The following is a 16963-nucleotide window of genomic DNA, read 5'->3' as shown; positions in this document are numbered from 1 at the left end:
CTTAATGATATTCAAGTGACTAACTGACATGTTTCCCCCTCTTGGTGTTCAAGTCTTTTACTCTTTCCATCCCTGTCTCCTGTGCACAAACATTCGGCAAGCTTCACAACAAGCATTAAACGCAAAATGTCAAGCACGCTTTGTGCCTTAACGACCATAAAGTAACCATAAACTATGACCTTATGGAGATCCAAAGTTTAACAGCCTCGCTGGGTGATGGACTCTCACATGCTGAACAACACAGCCCCCCCCCCCCTTTGCACAGTGTAGTATGCGACTCAGATGGATCACTGATTCGCACCAGTAAAGCGCCGTTAGCGACGCTTGCTTGCCATTGCCTGTTCATTGCTTCAACCTCACAACGCCATCACCACTGTACACCAGAGACTTGACGATGTTAATGTTTATTCTCTGTGGACCGTGCTCACCGAAACATTGTGTTTTGCAGACGAGTATGCAGGTTATCAGTCCGCGGCAGCATCTAATCTCACGAGGCTGGTTGATAAGCGTTATTATCCAGGTGTTCTGGATGCTTTCACATTCGTGGTGCCACTCAACGGTTCACTGGATGCGGCGGAGCTGACGTGCCGGTTTTACGCGCCGGAATGTCAAAGATACGTTATCGACCAGCTGTTGGTTTCCACGCCTTGTCATGGACAGCCGACCCTGGAGGCTCTTTCAGAGTGACGATTTTTTTTTAAAACAATGAACTCAAGATGGTTTAAAGAATTAGAATATCAATGTTTCTGTGGAATGTTTCACACAGCAATTTCAATAAACTGTTAAAAGGTTGTTGACGTATATCCCATAATGTCTTCTCAAAGGATCTCAAGTTTTCATTTTCTAATAAGCTGATTAACGATCTAGCCGTTTGACGGAATTTAATCGCAACTATTATAGATATGTGAATGAATGAACTTTTTTTTAGCAGAAAACAAAAAACAAGGGAGTACGTGGAGGACGTCACATCGGGCTTTGGGTAATTGTGATGGACACTTTTCGTGAATTTTGATAGGGCAAGCAATTAATCAGGCACATTAAGCAGCAGATTAATCCGATAATGACGAATTATATTAGCTGCAGGGCCCAGAGTTTAATTGATCAGATACAGTCATCTATCCAAGAGTGCCACAGATCTTGCTCTTCAACAGTTATCCGTTGGCCGAAAAAAACAACAGACGGTTAATGGGTATTGAAAATTATCCCATTCTTATTTCATTTATTTTAGGCTGTTGTGTTAATGGATGGTGAAGTGAAGAGAGGACTGCTGGTAGCGGAGAAAAAAGGTGAGGACCTGCCGTTACAGGTTGTGAGGTTACATGGAATGGCCTCATAGTTAACCAAGTCACCCGACTAAGGCTCACTTAACCTCCTTGCTGTCAATTCCCTCCAGCTAACTCGTGTTTATTTAGTCGAGGACTGCCCAGACTTTTCACCTTGGAGGCGTCGTCAAAACGCACCTGATTTTCAACAAAACGAGTGAACCGGTGTACCCTTTCAGTGCAGGACGGGAGAGTATGTTTTACTTGGAAATCATGCTCATAAATCATTTTCATAGTAAAAGTGGATTAAACAGTCGGAATGCAGCAGGAGTTTTGACTCGTGAAACATCTGTTGATTCTTCGTTCCTGGGCTGACCATAAACAATGTAAGTGGATCATTTGTTACAAGCGCCAAAGAGAAACAAGAATATCACTCAAGCAGAGTTCAGAAATGGGCGGCGTATTCTCCCCGGGGGTGAATTGGATTGTGCTTTGGCCTGCTATTGGGTATCCACCAGGTCCTCTTCAACATAGCAGGTCATGGTGGCCAGCGCGACCTTTTCCATGAAGAGATGTAGGGTGGGGAGCGTGTGCTGTCGAGTAAGCCATGTGGAGCGGAGGGACCACGGCGGTCCGCAGCACAGTGCGGGTGTGTGTGTGTGGTCCTGTTGCTTGATGCATGTATCTATGAAAAGGGCACGCAGATACATTAACGCTCTGTGACATGGAAACGTTATCAGAAGGGGAGCTTGGAGGGTAAATGTGGCCATGATAGGGCAGAAGACATTATACGCAGATATTTACCGTGGAGGACCATAAGTACTCTCAAACTCAGCAGATATACGCATGAAAATATACATTAGAATTTACAATAAAAAGCCTTACACCAGCTGACACAAACAGTAAAAATCCCTGCTCCATCTTACGCGATAGGTAGGTTTATTTATAAAAGCGCGGGGGAAATGTCATCTTTCTAGCCATTTGTCAGCCTGTGCGACAAGAGGGTATTTGAAAAACAACAACAAGCTTAGCGTCGAGGGGAAGGCTAGCCAAAAGCGATTCCTGCTAGACTGGATGTGAGAAGAAAAGAAAAAAAACCTCAGAGATAAGGGATTAATACTAGTATTTAAATATATATTTACAGTATATACTACATATAATATATATTATATTATAATACTCCATTAGGTCATAGTTAGTGATACGTTGATATATATATATATATATCTACAGCTATATATAAACTATTTAAACTGACCACGAGTAAGGAGTGAAGTGTCTTTTATGGTGCTGCTTTCCTTAAAAGGCCCTAGTTGTCAACCCCGAGTTTGCTTTCTAATTAATGACACACTACACAAGTGAAAGAAGTGTGAGCTTGTGCCTAGGCAGCGTCAGCCATCTTGTCTTGCTTTGTCATACTGTATTTATGTGCTCGTTCTGTCACCTCCACTTAATATTGCTTACTCACGAGCTATAATTACCCACCTTACAGTGTACAGTATCTCTTCTCTGAACCTGCCTTCACACTTCTTCTTTTTTTTTTTTACGCTTTTTCAGTCAATAATGCTCCGATTCATCTAATTTATTTTTTCTAAACCCACCTCCATCCATCCTCCCCCTTCTCTCCTGCTCCATCTCTACACTTTTATCTCCCTTCCTCTCTGTTTCCTTCCCTCCTTCCTTTCGTCTGTCCCACCCTTTTTCTTGCCTCTCTTTATCTTGTTCTCTCGCCATTTCCTCCCTCTTTCCCTCCCTCCCTCCACCCTGATACTGTTCATAATTTGCCACTCTTCTTCTCCTCTTTCCTACCACTCCCTTCTTTTTTTCATCCTGCTCTCTTTCTCTCTTGCCCATTATAGTCCCAGTAGACAAACTCCTTATCCCTTATCGGCCCATATGTTGAAAGCATGACCCTGAGATCTCTGAACAGAAGTGCCGTTTATGGTCATGGGGAGAACCAGGCGGAACGGTAATGAGGAGAAACTTGTCTGTCCAACTATCAAACTGAGTGCCATCAGCCTGGCCAGCGAGGGTTAGCCATCCAAGGTCAACCCGCCCAAGATTAGCTTGAAAAGGTGGCACCAAAGTCCAAACTAGCAAAGTCAATGGATAGGCATCAATGGATTAGCTCCCTAAATGCTCCGACTGGGGCTTAATTCTTGTTTTGTTGTCCATTGTAGGCTGTTTTCTGGGAAACGAGATCAGCCAGATTTGATCACATAATCATATAATATGATTTGCCTGGATCAGAAATGATTAGTCGATTCATATATTTGATCGCTAAAATGTAAAAAAGAAAAAAGGAAGATACACTTTGTAAACCACACTGTGGCCATAAATTAAATAAAAAAAGAAAATACAATTCTAAAACAAAATGTAACAGTAGCTCAAAAGTTAGCAAACATTTGCTAATATTGTAAATTGCTACTGGTCAGCCCAACCCACTTAAAGCTGTAGCTGCACTTTACTGTAGCTGTACTCAGCTTTTTTTTTCTTTGTCAGAGGCAGACTGTGTTATTCACCCTTTCAGAAGTGACTAAGCTTACTTTAAACACATCTGAACACATCCTAAATATGAACTATATCTAGTGCTGAAAGTCAGTCAATTAAGTCGATTTGCAATTTTATCATATATTTGCTGTTTTTGCTCTGTTTTACTTTATTGTAAATTGACAGTAATTGGGATATAGAACTTAAGTTGGTTAATAAAGCAATCAGAAGGTATGATCCTTGGCTTTGGGAACTTGTGATGGGCATTTTTAAAAATGTTTTGACAATGCATTGATTGAATCCATAATAACTGATACCAAAATAATGATTATTGGCAGCCTTAAATGCGGACTCTAAAAGGGCTGTCACTTATAACACAAAGGAACAGCTGTACTATCGCATAAAGGGAACGCATTAGCAGTGGGCTTACATTTCTTCACGGTGACACAGAGGATGACTGAGTATATGCTGTTGTTTTTGTCTCCACTTGCACCGGACACTTTAACCCCCTGCCCACCCAACCCCAAAACCAAACAGTTTAAGGTGTCCACTTGGGCAGGCGGTAACAAAGGAAGGCCAGGAAAAGGCCATGGCGAACTTGGCCGATTAGTTTGTGTTAATGAGCGCTTTGGAATGTTAAGTCCATTCATTGAGACTCGTCGGATAAGAGAAAGGATGAAGACAGCAAACTATTCTAAAAGATTTTGATGAGCTCTAAGCCGACAGCTAAGGAGTCAAACGGATGTGCAGCTGACAATCTGTGAATGAGTCGCTCTTCTCTTCCACACGTCACCCAAATGACACCTTAAGGCCTTTTTGTTTGGGCCAAAAATGGCTGATAAGAAAGAAAGAGCCCATATGTGTCGAGAGTATTCTTTTCCAGTTCAGATTTTCGTTTTTTAAAACGAGGGGAAAGTGTAATGAGAGAGGGGAAAAAAGAGCAAGAGGAGGAAAAACGGAGTGAAGTGGGTGCTCCCTTGCTTTTCCTAGGTCATTTGTTTTAAATGTCTTTTTTAAAGGTTAACCTGTTGGAACATTTACAGGCCCTCACTGAGGTGTAATTGTTGGTCCAAAGCACTTGTGCGGGGGAGAGAGAGAGAAAGAGAGAGGAAAAACAAAGAAACACTCCTTTCGGAGTTCAGTCGTGACGTTCGGAGCGTGCTCAACCTCACATGTGGCCCCTGACCCACACAGTAACCCGCGCCTAACCTGCGACTCCTGACCTCCGAATGTGAAACTTGACCCGTTGAACCCAGGCGATTAACAGACAAACGGAGTCATCCATTTATGGTCGTTTGACACGTCTCCCCGGCCTGCAGTCTCTCACTCTTCACATTCTCTGTGCGGATGATGGAGAGCGATGCCAACACACAGCAGTGACAACTGCAAGGATAGCAAAGGAGTGTGGGAGTCTGTCAGTTGGACTGTTTTTAATAACGCGGCGCTCAACTGATGCAAGAAAACTCAACTTGCCCTGAGCTCACATGGGCTTATGGGTAGACTTTGATTTTAGCTCGGTCACAGCGTACCAAGACTGGATTTGAAAGCAACTTGTGTGAGCGTGCAATCAAAGATTTCTTCTGAGCTTTTTCTGATTTGATATGCAGGTAGTAGCAGCATTGTTGCATGCACACACACGCTACAATAGGCTACTGTACCCTCTCTATCAACGCCTCAAGGTTAGTGCTGTGTCCTACCACATCTGGCCCGAAGGACCTCTGTCTATTAACTTGGCTATAGAACACGCGCACACACAGGAAGGGAGAAAGAAACACATAGTAATCATCTCACATCACACCAAGGTCGTGTCCCTCATTTCAGCCAGAATGAACGGTCAAAAAAGCACTCAATTAAAGTCAGAGCAAATATCTGAGAAAGTCACACAGAGTATAATGAGGCATTTCAGGCAATAGGTGTAATGCATTTTGTAAGTCTACAACGCAAGCTGAATAGAAATGACACATGAATAAATTGCCAGGTCATTTAATTAGACAAATCAAGGTGCCTTCATAATGGCTGACAAATTGCGTTCTATGCTGGAGAAAATTTGAAACGCTTTAATGCGAGTTCTGAATGGCGCTGCAGTCAGTTATTGTGCCGTCAGTTTCGGCTTTGTTAATTAAAGCTTCTTGACATAGTGGGAAGTCTGTTTAGTGGAAGGTTGGTCTCCTAGTTTCATGGCCTAAGTAAACTTTTTCCCTTACATGACATTTCATTAGTGAAGTCATAAAAACAACCTGGAGCTGATATTTTTAGCACCAGATGTTTCAGCTCAATCCTAAATTTATCTTCCTTTGTAATGGTGCTCCTTCATCTGGGCCATTTAAAGGATCATTTTGGTTTTAAAGTAAATTGCTGAGATCACAGAACACGGCAACATCACTAAACAGAGTCAGACGGGGCGAGGAGCACAAGCAGTTGGACAGTCCGACGGGTTTGGAACAAACCTCTGTGTTAGCCAAACTTATTGGGAGGTGACAAACAAATGATTACCCAAATTGTAAGTTGTAAACATCTAGCCCACTTCCTGGTTCAAACTTAACACACTGGTCGTTTTTGCATTTTGTTACACTCACTTTCAGTTGTACTTCCAAATAAACCGTTGGCTTTTTTACAACTTTCACAACTTTCTGTTCTTGCCCTTGTGGACTAGGGTTTGGGGCTGTTAGGGTTAAGGGTAAGGAATTTGATCATGTCACCTTGGGATTCTTCAACATATTCCAACATTTTATTAAAAACAATTGGAAAATAATGCAGAAGATAGTAAATAATGGGAAGTCTTAGTGCCCAGATCTCTAGTACTTTCATAATGTTATCACAACTATTGGAAACAATAGACAATCAAAGTAAGATCTAAGTTGTGATAAACTATCCTTTAAGATAATACCCCACTTAAGTTGTTGTTGTGAGCACAGACGCCTCACCCCTCCTTCTCCAGCCTTAGGGTGGCACCAGCAAACCTTCAAGGTGCAATGATAGAGTATCAATAAGGTGATGACCTCATCTGGGGCTTGTGGAGTCAAGGATCTCTGATTAGAGGTACATTGATCCCCTGGGACTTGCTGCAGAAGTGGCCTTAATAGGATCTGATGTTTTTGGCCCGGGGCTCCACACACTGCTGTGCTCCGCTAAGGCGTTGCCAGGGAACCGCGCTGGTAGCCGGCTGTGAAGTACTCAGCTGGCTTGTGGTAGGTAGGGACTGCTGTTTTTGATCGAAGCCTGCCTGCTTGTTGGTGTGTGAGCACGCCATAAATGGTCAATGATTCAAAAGCCCATACCGGGCCACTCAGCACTATGGAAATGTAGGTATGTGACTCATGAAGAACCAATAAAACGATGCTTCTAAAACCCAATAAAACAGTGGCACAGGGGTTATCTTAGCTATTTTTTTTTTTTTTTTACGAATCTGCAGAATCTGCTCAACCCCGACTTGACCTTCAGTTTCGTTTACTACATCATTAAACTTTGATGCCTCACGTTACCTGGTGGCGGCGTGTTTACAACTCTCTCTCTGCCTTTTCGAGCTAGTCTCAAAGCAGCATAAATAAAGACTGATACTGTAATCAACAGCAGATGTCTGCAGGAGAGAGCTGTTGACACATTTGCCTGTGAATCATCCCGTATCCAGCGTGTGCAGTCAGCTCCAGCACCGGACACACGGCGAACCGCTCATATATCACAACAGCTGACGTCAGGAAGTCTCAGGAATGAGATTCAACACTGCCAAGAATGTCCCATTGTTCTGAGTGTTTAGAGGACTCATTATTTGTGTGTTTCTGTCGTAACATGTGCAGCAGATCCAACTCCGTGTCTCTTACCTTCATGCCTGAAGACAGGCGTTTAAAAAAAAAAACGGGGCATCTTTGATAACTCGACAAAGAAGAGCTACATGACTACGATTTTCTTAAGATGTTCGCCAACCTACTGTTGCAGTTGCAATTTAAAAAAAAGGCTGCAGTCTACATAATAACCATCTATAAATACCCCATTATTACAAGTATAATCTTGTAATAATGTTTTAAAGGTCAATGTATTTTCTATTTAATGATTCCGATAAAGTGAAACAACAAGAAAGACTTTAGAGTGAAATATAAATCTGTCCTCTGAACAGAACAAGTAAGCATGACGTCCAACATTAGCTCTTTTGACTCTGATGTTTTTTTGGCATCTTTTTGTGTTCATGCCCAGCAAAGAAACTGAAACCAGTCCCTAAAGGATATTTAAAACCTACAGTTTTGATGCCCATCTTTGTGACTTGGTTGCCCACTCCTAAAACACCTTTCAGGAGTTTTAGTTCCAGCACTAACTCTTTTTTCTTTACTGCCGTACTATTAGTTTTATCAGCCTCAACAGCTTTCAGTGACTGCCCTTGCTTGTGTCTGATTGATACCATCCTGTTCTGACTCTTTGTTCCCATGTAACTCCATATAAGGAGACCCTCTAAAAGAGGCTTATTTAAACAGAACTGCCAGAGACAGAGCCCAGCGACGGCCCTGCAGGGTTCAGCTCAGCTCAGATAAGATAAGATAAGAGTGAAGGTGAGAAAGTCGGCGAGGTGAGATTTGTTGGCTGGATGGCCGGTTTGGCACTCTCCAGCTATTGCTCCCCCAGTTGCTAAGCTCCTTTGTTTGTGTGTTGCTCTGCCTTTGGCATCAGTGCTGCATATCAGGTTACATGTGGGAATGAGGTGTAGTGTTAGTTCAGCAGTTCCTTTGTCCCCCGAGTTGTGAATCTACTATCTAATGAATCTGGGAGCTTTGAATCTACTCTGTGTAATTGCATACCTCCGCTTTTATTCTAGATTCAGCCTTAAATGGAATCTGAAAATTGAATACATAATTAAATTACTCATCCACACATTGACGTGGGTGTCTACGGTGGAGTTGTTGGAAGTCGGTTTGATGCGCATGGTACATTGCTTGACTTTTATGTCTCTTGTGCACTAAAGCAATTATATTCTTGTACCAAGCCAACTTCAATTAGGTGATGATTCCAGTTTTGAGGTTTGATTAGTGCCTGTTTAGATAATAGAATTATCTGAAAATTCATCATTTCATGTCAGCCCCAGTTATCTTACTACCACTTTATTGGATTTTTCATTTCTTCGTTGTGTTGTAAAGCTTAAGAGATGAAGCTGCTCTTAGCAGAAGACACGTGTTGTGGTTTATAGTAAGAATTACTTGTGTTAACAACTATTTCCCGTGGTGACCGTTTATTAAGGACAGACACATCAACAATTACCTGTAACAAATAGAATTTCTCTGTTTCATCGCCTCTAAAATGTAACCAGATCTGCATTCGTGAGCTGTGACAGGACGTCTCAGCACCTGTGTCTTGTAGCGCTGCTATGTCTTTGTTTACCAAATGTTGCAGTTGGTGCTAATGTGGCTGCATGTTGTGTTGAAAGACCCACTCACTCACCAATTGCAGGAGTTTATGAGACTGTAGGCAACATATGCAGTTTCAAATGTTTACCTTCGATAGTGTTTTCAAAATAGTAGAGATTTGCTCACACAAATGTAGGTATTACTGCTTAAAATGTCCCTCTGACAAACCTAAACCTCACCTGCACTACAACTAGAGCAGTCACACAGCATTCATTTTCTTCTCTATCAACACATATAATGATATCAACAACTTCTTAGCTTGAAAGCACATTTGGAGCCACTCTCATGTTACTCCCCCAGTGGTTTCCCACCTTCTCTGACTCATTACGGACCCGCAACAATTAAACATTCCTTCAGTCTCTCTTTGCTTACATATACATTGTAATTCCCTAGCAATGCCGGCCCAAGTTGCAAGTTGAAAAGTTCAAATGTAAAACAGAGGCTAGAGCTGCAAGGGAGGATTGCCATAAAACACAGCAGGCTGTAGATTACGCAGGAGAACACAATACATGTACTGTGGAAAGGTGTGTGTGAGTGTTTGCTGAGCTGAAAGACATCCCTATCAGTGTTTAAAAAGTCTTTCTTTTACTGTCAAGCCAACCCAGAGAACTATTTAACTCATGTACAGTGTCCTTTTCCTCATACCCTCATCTGTTACTGTCAGGTATGGAAGGTAGCTATTTATAACCACTGGAGGTTAATGAAAAATACATGATCTCTTTCTTGTCTTCCTCAGGTCCGAACACTATTTGTCAGTGGGCTACCACTGGATATTAAGCCGCGGGAGCTCTATCTCCTGTTCAGACCATTTAAGGTATGTTTGTATGTTTTAAATGGATGTGCTGCAGCTATTCTTAGCAGCTTTTCTTTCCAGCAGTCAATGGGACCTCCATTAATGGTGATGAAATAAACGGCAATGGAAACTCTCCCGCGAGGTTCAAGTGTCTGTGTTCCTAAAGCCGAGGTTCAATCACATCTTGATCCACGGGAAGCTTATGTGTGTGTGTGTGTGTCTCATGGAAAAATGGCTCGCTGCCTGCGATACAAAAACAAAGCTATTTGCTTCACCTCAGAAACTTCACTTTGTCACAGGCACAAAGAGTCCTAGAGTTTAGTTCAGGTGAAAGCATGCAGATACAGCAAGCTTTTTGGACCGTCACCCGACAATAATGCACTTTAAATGGTGCAGCAGCACAGCTAAAGTGAATAATGGGACAATTGCTATGCATCTAATCTCTCCATTAGTTAATGCTCATTGTATGTGCTCTGAGTAAATGGTTTATGTCATCAGTGTTGAAAGCAGTAAATTCTATTAATCAGGTAAGACATAACAATCAGTCCATATGGTCTTCATAAGAGCTCTTTGACTCGTCCAACAACCTAGCTTAGTCAGTGGTGATGCAAAATGCAAAAATACAGAGCCTCTCACTAAATGCAAATGTTATGCAAATGATACGTTTTGCAACGTTTTTACTCACTAGAACCCTTAAAATATCTTGTTTTTGACACCAAATTATAGCTGTTGTCTTTGTTAACAGAACCTTTTTCACAATTCTGACATTTTTCTTTCTTTGTTTCAGGGCTATGAAGGCTCCTTGATAAAACTCACTTCCAAACAGGTATGCTACAAGACAGACAGAGGAGTGTGTTTCTACAACCCAGCTAATGTATGAAGGCATCAGTCTCTCACCATGCTGTTACTGTTGACATTACTCAATTTCTTGCTCATCAACACCTTTAATTTCTTCTCTCCTTTGTCCTATTTTTTCCCCCTCTTGGTGATATCGGCATGTTGACGATGAAGGATTAGCACCCTTTGTCAGGAAGTACCTGAAATTCTTTATTCGGGGGGGGGAGGTGTTGCACCAACTTGCCTTTGGCAGTCGGATAGTATGCTTTTAGTCACAGACAGTCAACTCCGGTGGGATGTGTGGGGATGGGAAGGGAGACGGGAAAAGAATTTTGAGGTGTCAAAGCGAGCGTTTTGACAAGAGCAGTACTGACGGTTCAGTTTTGCCTCGAGGGGCGCAGGACTGAAAATGAGCTCAGCTGGCAGGTGTCCACATCCAGAGTTAAGCAATTTAGCTTCATGTCAGTGTACTTACTACCACATTAGACTGTTTCCCATAAAGACATGACATGCTCATTAGAAGGGTTTAGGGCGATTTAGATTGAATGTGCTAAGTATAATACCTCTAAAACTAAGAACAAAGGAAAGCTTTTCGGCGGTGAAATTTCTTCAGAACATTGTAAAATCCCATTGCATGGTTTGGGATTTTCACTTTTTTTGTTTCATTGTAGTTGCATGTTGTCAAAAAGGCAATTAGCAGCTATTCTAATATTCCTTTTTATATGTTAATACATTTAGGTCCAATGGAGCTTTATACTAATACTACTAAAGCATTGTTTTTGCATAGTTTTTAAATCTTTTTTAATCTTTTCTCGATTAGTCGATTCATTGCGTGGTCTATAAAATGTCGGAATATATTGAAAAATGCCAATCACAAGTTCCCAGTGCCATGTTTTGTCTGACCAACAGTCCAAAACCCCCAAACCTCCATTTTAAAACAGAAAATAGCAGCAAATCCTCGCAGTGGAGAAGCTGGAAACTGATCGTTATTGGCATTTGTGCTTAAACGCCTCCTAAAAACCTTGTTTTTGCTGACCTCCAGTGCTGCAGTGATGTACAGGTGTGCTCCAGGACCCTGTGACATCGATGTTGAATGTGGTTACAGGTGCAACAGAGCCACACCCAACAGCACCCAGCATCACTGCTGTAAAATACTGTTTTTCAGCCCAGTGTTAAGTGAATCTTCAAAGCATCACCAAAATACTTGCTAATTAATTTAATGTCTAAATGACTAATTGTGGTTGTAATCATTGTAATTCATAATCTATAAAATGTGGTTTGTGCCGGTTTTGCTGTTTTAGTTCAGCCTGTAATGAATAAGTTAGACACTCAGCAACTCTCTGTGCACTTTGGCCGCTCTTTGCTCCCCACCTTAACTCATACTGTTTTAATTACCATCTACCTCATGACAAATGTCAACTGAGGTGCTCATGTCCAGGCTTCGCAAAGCACGGTACAACAATCTTCAGGCGGCTCTTTGTTTTGAGCGACTCTCCTCCTGACTAATGACAACGGCGATGTAAATCAATCGATCTCCCTCTCCCTTCCAGTCCGAGAACACACAGCCATCTCCATATATAGCAAGAGCCAGATCTCAGACCTTTTCTATTTATATTCCTGTTACGCTTCATCCTCCTGACGTCTTTACTTGGTCCCTCTTTCGTTTTTTTTTTCATGTACTGTTCTTTTTTCCCCTCCTCCCCTTTCTCTACTTGTTCAAAATTCCCACAACCCTACACTGCTTTTCCAGATCACACGCAGCAGCGCGACCCCATGGGAGCAACATGTTTAGAGATTTGGTTTTCTCCTCACCCCCACCTCCTCCCAACATCCCCATCCGCACACACGTAGTCTACAGAAACGTGTGTTCTTTGTTCATATCTGCAACGGCGGTTAGAAATCTGACAACCAAACATCCATTGCTTTTCCCTCTTGCTCACTCACCTTTACTATTGTGGGCACGGGCTCTAGAGTGATGTGTCCCGAATATAAAACAAGCACCAGTGAAATAGTTGTTCCACTGACAGGCCTGTTCGAGGAGGTCATGAAAACTATTTCTGCCCCTCGCCTCCCTTTCTTTCATTTTCATTTTCACCTTTAACCTCTAAATTCTCATTCTCAACACCACCACCACCACCACCCCCCTGTTTGTCTTCTCTATCTCTTTTCTTTTTTTCGTCTTCCTCTCCCCCCCTCTACCTCTCTCACACTCATTCTTACATGCACTCTCTTGCTCTCACATTGCCCGTATTTGGGCATAGGGGAGCTGAATGATGAACTCTCCTTGTACAATGTAAGCGTCCAGCCTCTGTTTCTCTCTCCCCTTCTTTCCCTCTCTCAGTCTTTTTTTTTATAAACATGGCGAAAGAGAGAGAGAGAGAGAGAGAGAGAAGGGGTGGGGGGTTGAGCATGATAAAAAAATAAAAAAAGAACAACATGTCTATGTCACTCAGACAGAAATGCCGACTCAGTTTTCTGCCTTAAACCATGTTTCTTTCTTTTGTTCTGTCTTCTTGTCTCCCCAGCCAGTGGGGTTTGTCAGCTTTGACAGTCGATCAGAGGCGGAGGCTGCTAAGAATGCCTTGAACGTAAGTGTCATGCCCTCTTCGTGCTCCTCTCAAGCACCAGCTTGGCGCTTGTATATCTTGTGATGACTTGGAATCGCATCTCTCTGCCTTCTGTGCAAATGCATTTGATATCAGGGGAAAATCCAGACATTCCTCCATTTTCCACCACATGCAAAAATTCAGAAAAGGTAGCGAAGGCAAGACAAACATATCACGGACTGCTCTAAATACCGTACGTCTGAGTGTTTCTCTTTGAGTAAATAAAGCCCTTTTCTTAAAGCTCTGCCATGGATCCTGCAAGGTCAGGAAGAAAATGAGCTCTTCTGCCACGTATAAATAGAAGATATTGATCTAGGGTTTAATTTTAATCTCACTTATTTCAGAACTTAGCTCAGTAGAAAGCCTTGATGAGGCAGACTCAAATATGAAACAGCCCATCCTCACAGGGTTTTATTCGGCTCTCTTGAAACAAAATATAGATAGACAGTAATGAACACCAGCTCTCACACAGCTTTAGTTTCCCATTGTTTTTTTAACCTGCCTAGATGTACACCACTTCTTCTGTTGCTTCTTAAGTTTTTGTTGATCCCTTTGTCACAGAAAAAGATCAGCTTTATCATCCCTCTAAAGTGGGACCGTGACAACGCGAGTAGAGCCTGTCAACTTTCAGATGTTGAGATATTGGTGCGCATCAAAGGCAGAGCAGAGAGTTGAATAAAGGAAAAAAATTAACATCTTATTATGAGCCAACAATAGTCAGACTGTTTCCATAGAATCACTCAGTGGGGCTCAGAATTGAACGGTGCTCTTGTTTTTTTGGGGAGAGCTACGTCCCGGGGGTCATATGGAGATAAGGAGCCAGATTTTGCAAACATCTGCATATTGAAATATGGGAAAGACGGAGAAAACTGAGGGAAATAGGGGATTTGTTTCCTGTCATAGTAGTTCTTTTATATTTCCTATAAACCATGAGCAAATATAGCTTCTAAAATAACACTTGATTCTCGCTACAGCACCATTCTAACAATCACAGGCATCACCAACACAATACAAGCAGAAGTGCAAAGGAAGTGCTAAGAAGCTAAAAAACACATTTCAAGGTAGAGATTCCACACAGTTCAAACTGAGATGTGCTCAGGCCTCATTATATCCATGTACCTTATTATACATCTGCAGCCTCGACTGGCAGAAGCTGCGAGTGCACTGAGCCAATGCAATCCTAGTTAATTCCCTCCCCTTCATGAGAAGAGTCATCCCTCGCTTGTTTCAGCTCAGCTTTGCCCCGAGCCTGCAGGGACGAGCCGAGAAAACCATCCGCGCAGCTTCTCGCTCTTCTGCTGCGGAGAACTTTACTCTTGACTGCTTTTCTCCTCCATTGATCTGACCTTCCGTGTTTTCCAATGCGTCTTTTATAGACAATCGAATGAGGTTAATGAGAGGGTGCTTATAGTTGCCGGTGAAAACCTTCCCGGCCTTGTTGCCTCCACAGCAGGCAAACAAATAGCTGCTTTGTTTTTTGCATGAAGAAGACCTTTTGGTTATGTCACATTCCTTACTTTTCCTCAGGCGAAAGTAATTGAAAAGAAAAATGATTTGGACTACTGCACATGTGGAGGTTTTTGATGTAGATCAAACTGTAAGAGAGGAAAAAAAAAAAAACCTCAACCTCGGCATCTCAAGAATTTGCCAGAATGTTTGGCTCACTTTAAGCGGTGATGCTTGCAATATGTCATGGTGAATGGCGGATTTGATGTCGTGATATTAAGTTACAGTTACGGAGTTCAGTAGGGAGCATAGGGAGGACCTTGTGGCTTGTCTGCCTGTGGTGTAAATGACATCATGCGCTCGCCAGGTTTGTGTCATCAGGTCTTGATTTTCAGTTGCGGGTGTCACCCGTCATCATGCGTGTCAAACCAGTATAACACTCTAAATCACAGTGAGCCACTTACCGGCTTCAAAGGCTAAGCAACTGAAAATGCCCTCTCTCCGCCAAGAATTCGGCAGTAAATTCAGTCATAAAATGCTGAAAGATGAACAGTATACCAAGTGACAATTCCAGATATCAGCCAGGTCCCATTGGACATCTAAACAACATACAGCCAGGCTGAGAATGCAAAAGGGGAAGACATGAATGATAACTAACTCCTCAGTAGTCTAAAATTGTCTGCTTCATCCCTACTTCAAGGCACAAGACGGCAAGTCTATCAATTGTTCTCTTATTTATAACATAACCACTTCAGTAGTGAATGAAATAATGAATTGGTTGTTTTAGGCACTGTTGCTAAAACAAGTTTTACTGTTGTAATGTGTAACATCATTAAGAGTCATCATGTGGTGAACCCTAATCTTGCTCAACAAAGACACCTCCCAAGGTTTTCACTTTGAGCAACCTTCCAGGAAGGCAAGGGATATCTAAGAAGTCTGTACACAACCTGGCTGCATTCATCATAGTTTGGCTGGGAACAATATGTGGGAATATGTTGTTTCTCCTGGCAGGAAGTGAGTTAATACTCAAGTTTGATCAGGGCATAAAACAATTGAAAAAGCTGAAATATTCAAATACATGAATTTGAATACCCAATGTGTAATAATGTAATGTGTAATAATGCATTAAAATAATGATTTCAGGAGCGAAAAAACTACTCTATTAATGTACACAGATGAAGAAGTTATAAATAGGTTTTCACTTTGCCTAACCGATGCTGATGCCTTTTATAGATTTACTAATTGGTAGGAGTTATTTCAGGTGTTCTGGGTTCTGGAAGCGTTTATTTTCTGCTACAGGACTGGCTCTTGGACCTCTTCCAAGTCCTGGATCTGCATGAAATTCTCCTGGTTCAACCATAAATCATGAAAATATCTGGTTCTTCTATAAAAACACTTAAGTACACGTCTGTGTACATAAAAAAGGCTAACTGTGCCTTTTAGTAGTTTGCTACTACTCTGATTAGTACCTATGATTGGCTTCTTCTTCATAGCAACTGGTCATAATGTTATGGCTGATCGGTGTATATAAACAATACAATAATCAATACACTGTCATTATGATATTTGAGCTTTTTGATCAATCAGTCCAAATATTCTGTTATGTATTTTTGCTGACACAGCTTTCTGTTTGATCTCAGGGGGTCCGGTTTGATCCGGAGATCCCCCAGACCCTGCGGCTGGAGTTCGCCAAGGCCAACACCAAGATGGCCAAGAACAAGCTGGTTGGCACCCCCAATCCCCCTCCCTCCCAGCAGAGCCCCGGGCCACAGTTCATTAGCAGAGACCCATGTGAGTACGCCGACCATTCGTCCGTCTGTCCTTGAGCTCGTCTTACTTTTTGTCTGTGTTTTGCTGCATCCTGTGGCCATTAGTTTCTCATGTTTGAGGTGACTGGACAGCTGTTTCCCTTTAGGAGTTGTTGTCATTAGTAGTGGAGTGTTTGTGCTTCAGCTGTGACTATACATGAAAAATGGAGACTGGCTTGGCTGTTAATCACTGAAAAGGGTGTGTTTGTTTCTCACTGAAACGTTGTCAATCCTGTGGAAACAGGTGAAAGACACTTCTCTTGGTAATCTGTAACCAAAAACGGATCCTCTCCAGCTACTCATGAAAACAGTTTCTTTGAAATCAGATTCTGAG

At 42.1% G+C, this 16963-nt stretch overlaps 1 protein-coding gene across 3 annotated transcripts in view; it reads left to right on the top strand.

The window, feature by feature from the left end:
* LOC118338114 (RNA-binding protein with multiple splicing-like) overlaps nucleotides 1–16963 on the top strand; it is a 41141-nt gene that overhangs the window by 8837 nt on the left and 15341 nt on the right. For all 3 annotated transcript variants that reach the window (XM_035675327.1, XM_035675325.1, XM_035675328.1), the window contains exons 2-5: nucleotides 9876–9953; nucleotides 10720–10758; nucleotides 13295–13357; nucleotides 16462–16612. In XM_035675327.1, the coding sequence (XP_035531220.1) occupies nucleotides 9876–9953; nucleotides 10720–10758; nucleotides 13295–13357; nucleotides 16462–16612 (331 nt within the window). The remainder of the gene's footprint in view (nucleotides 1–9875; nucleotides 9954–10719; nucleotides 10759–13294; nucleotides 13358–16461; nucleotides 16613–16963) is intronic.

The sequence above is a fragment of the Morone saxatilis genome, unplaced genomic scaffold (assembly GCF_004916995.1).
Source record: "Morone saxatilis isolate NCDOM2014 unplaced genomic scaffold, NCSU_SB_2.0 Contig4, whole genome shotgun sequence".
Taxonomy (NCBI): Eukaryota; Metazoa; Chordata; class Actinopteri; family Moronidae; genus Morone; species Morone saxatilis.
Note: the sequence above shows the minus strand (reverse complement) of the source record. Positions and strands in the feature narration are given on the sequence as shown.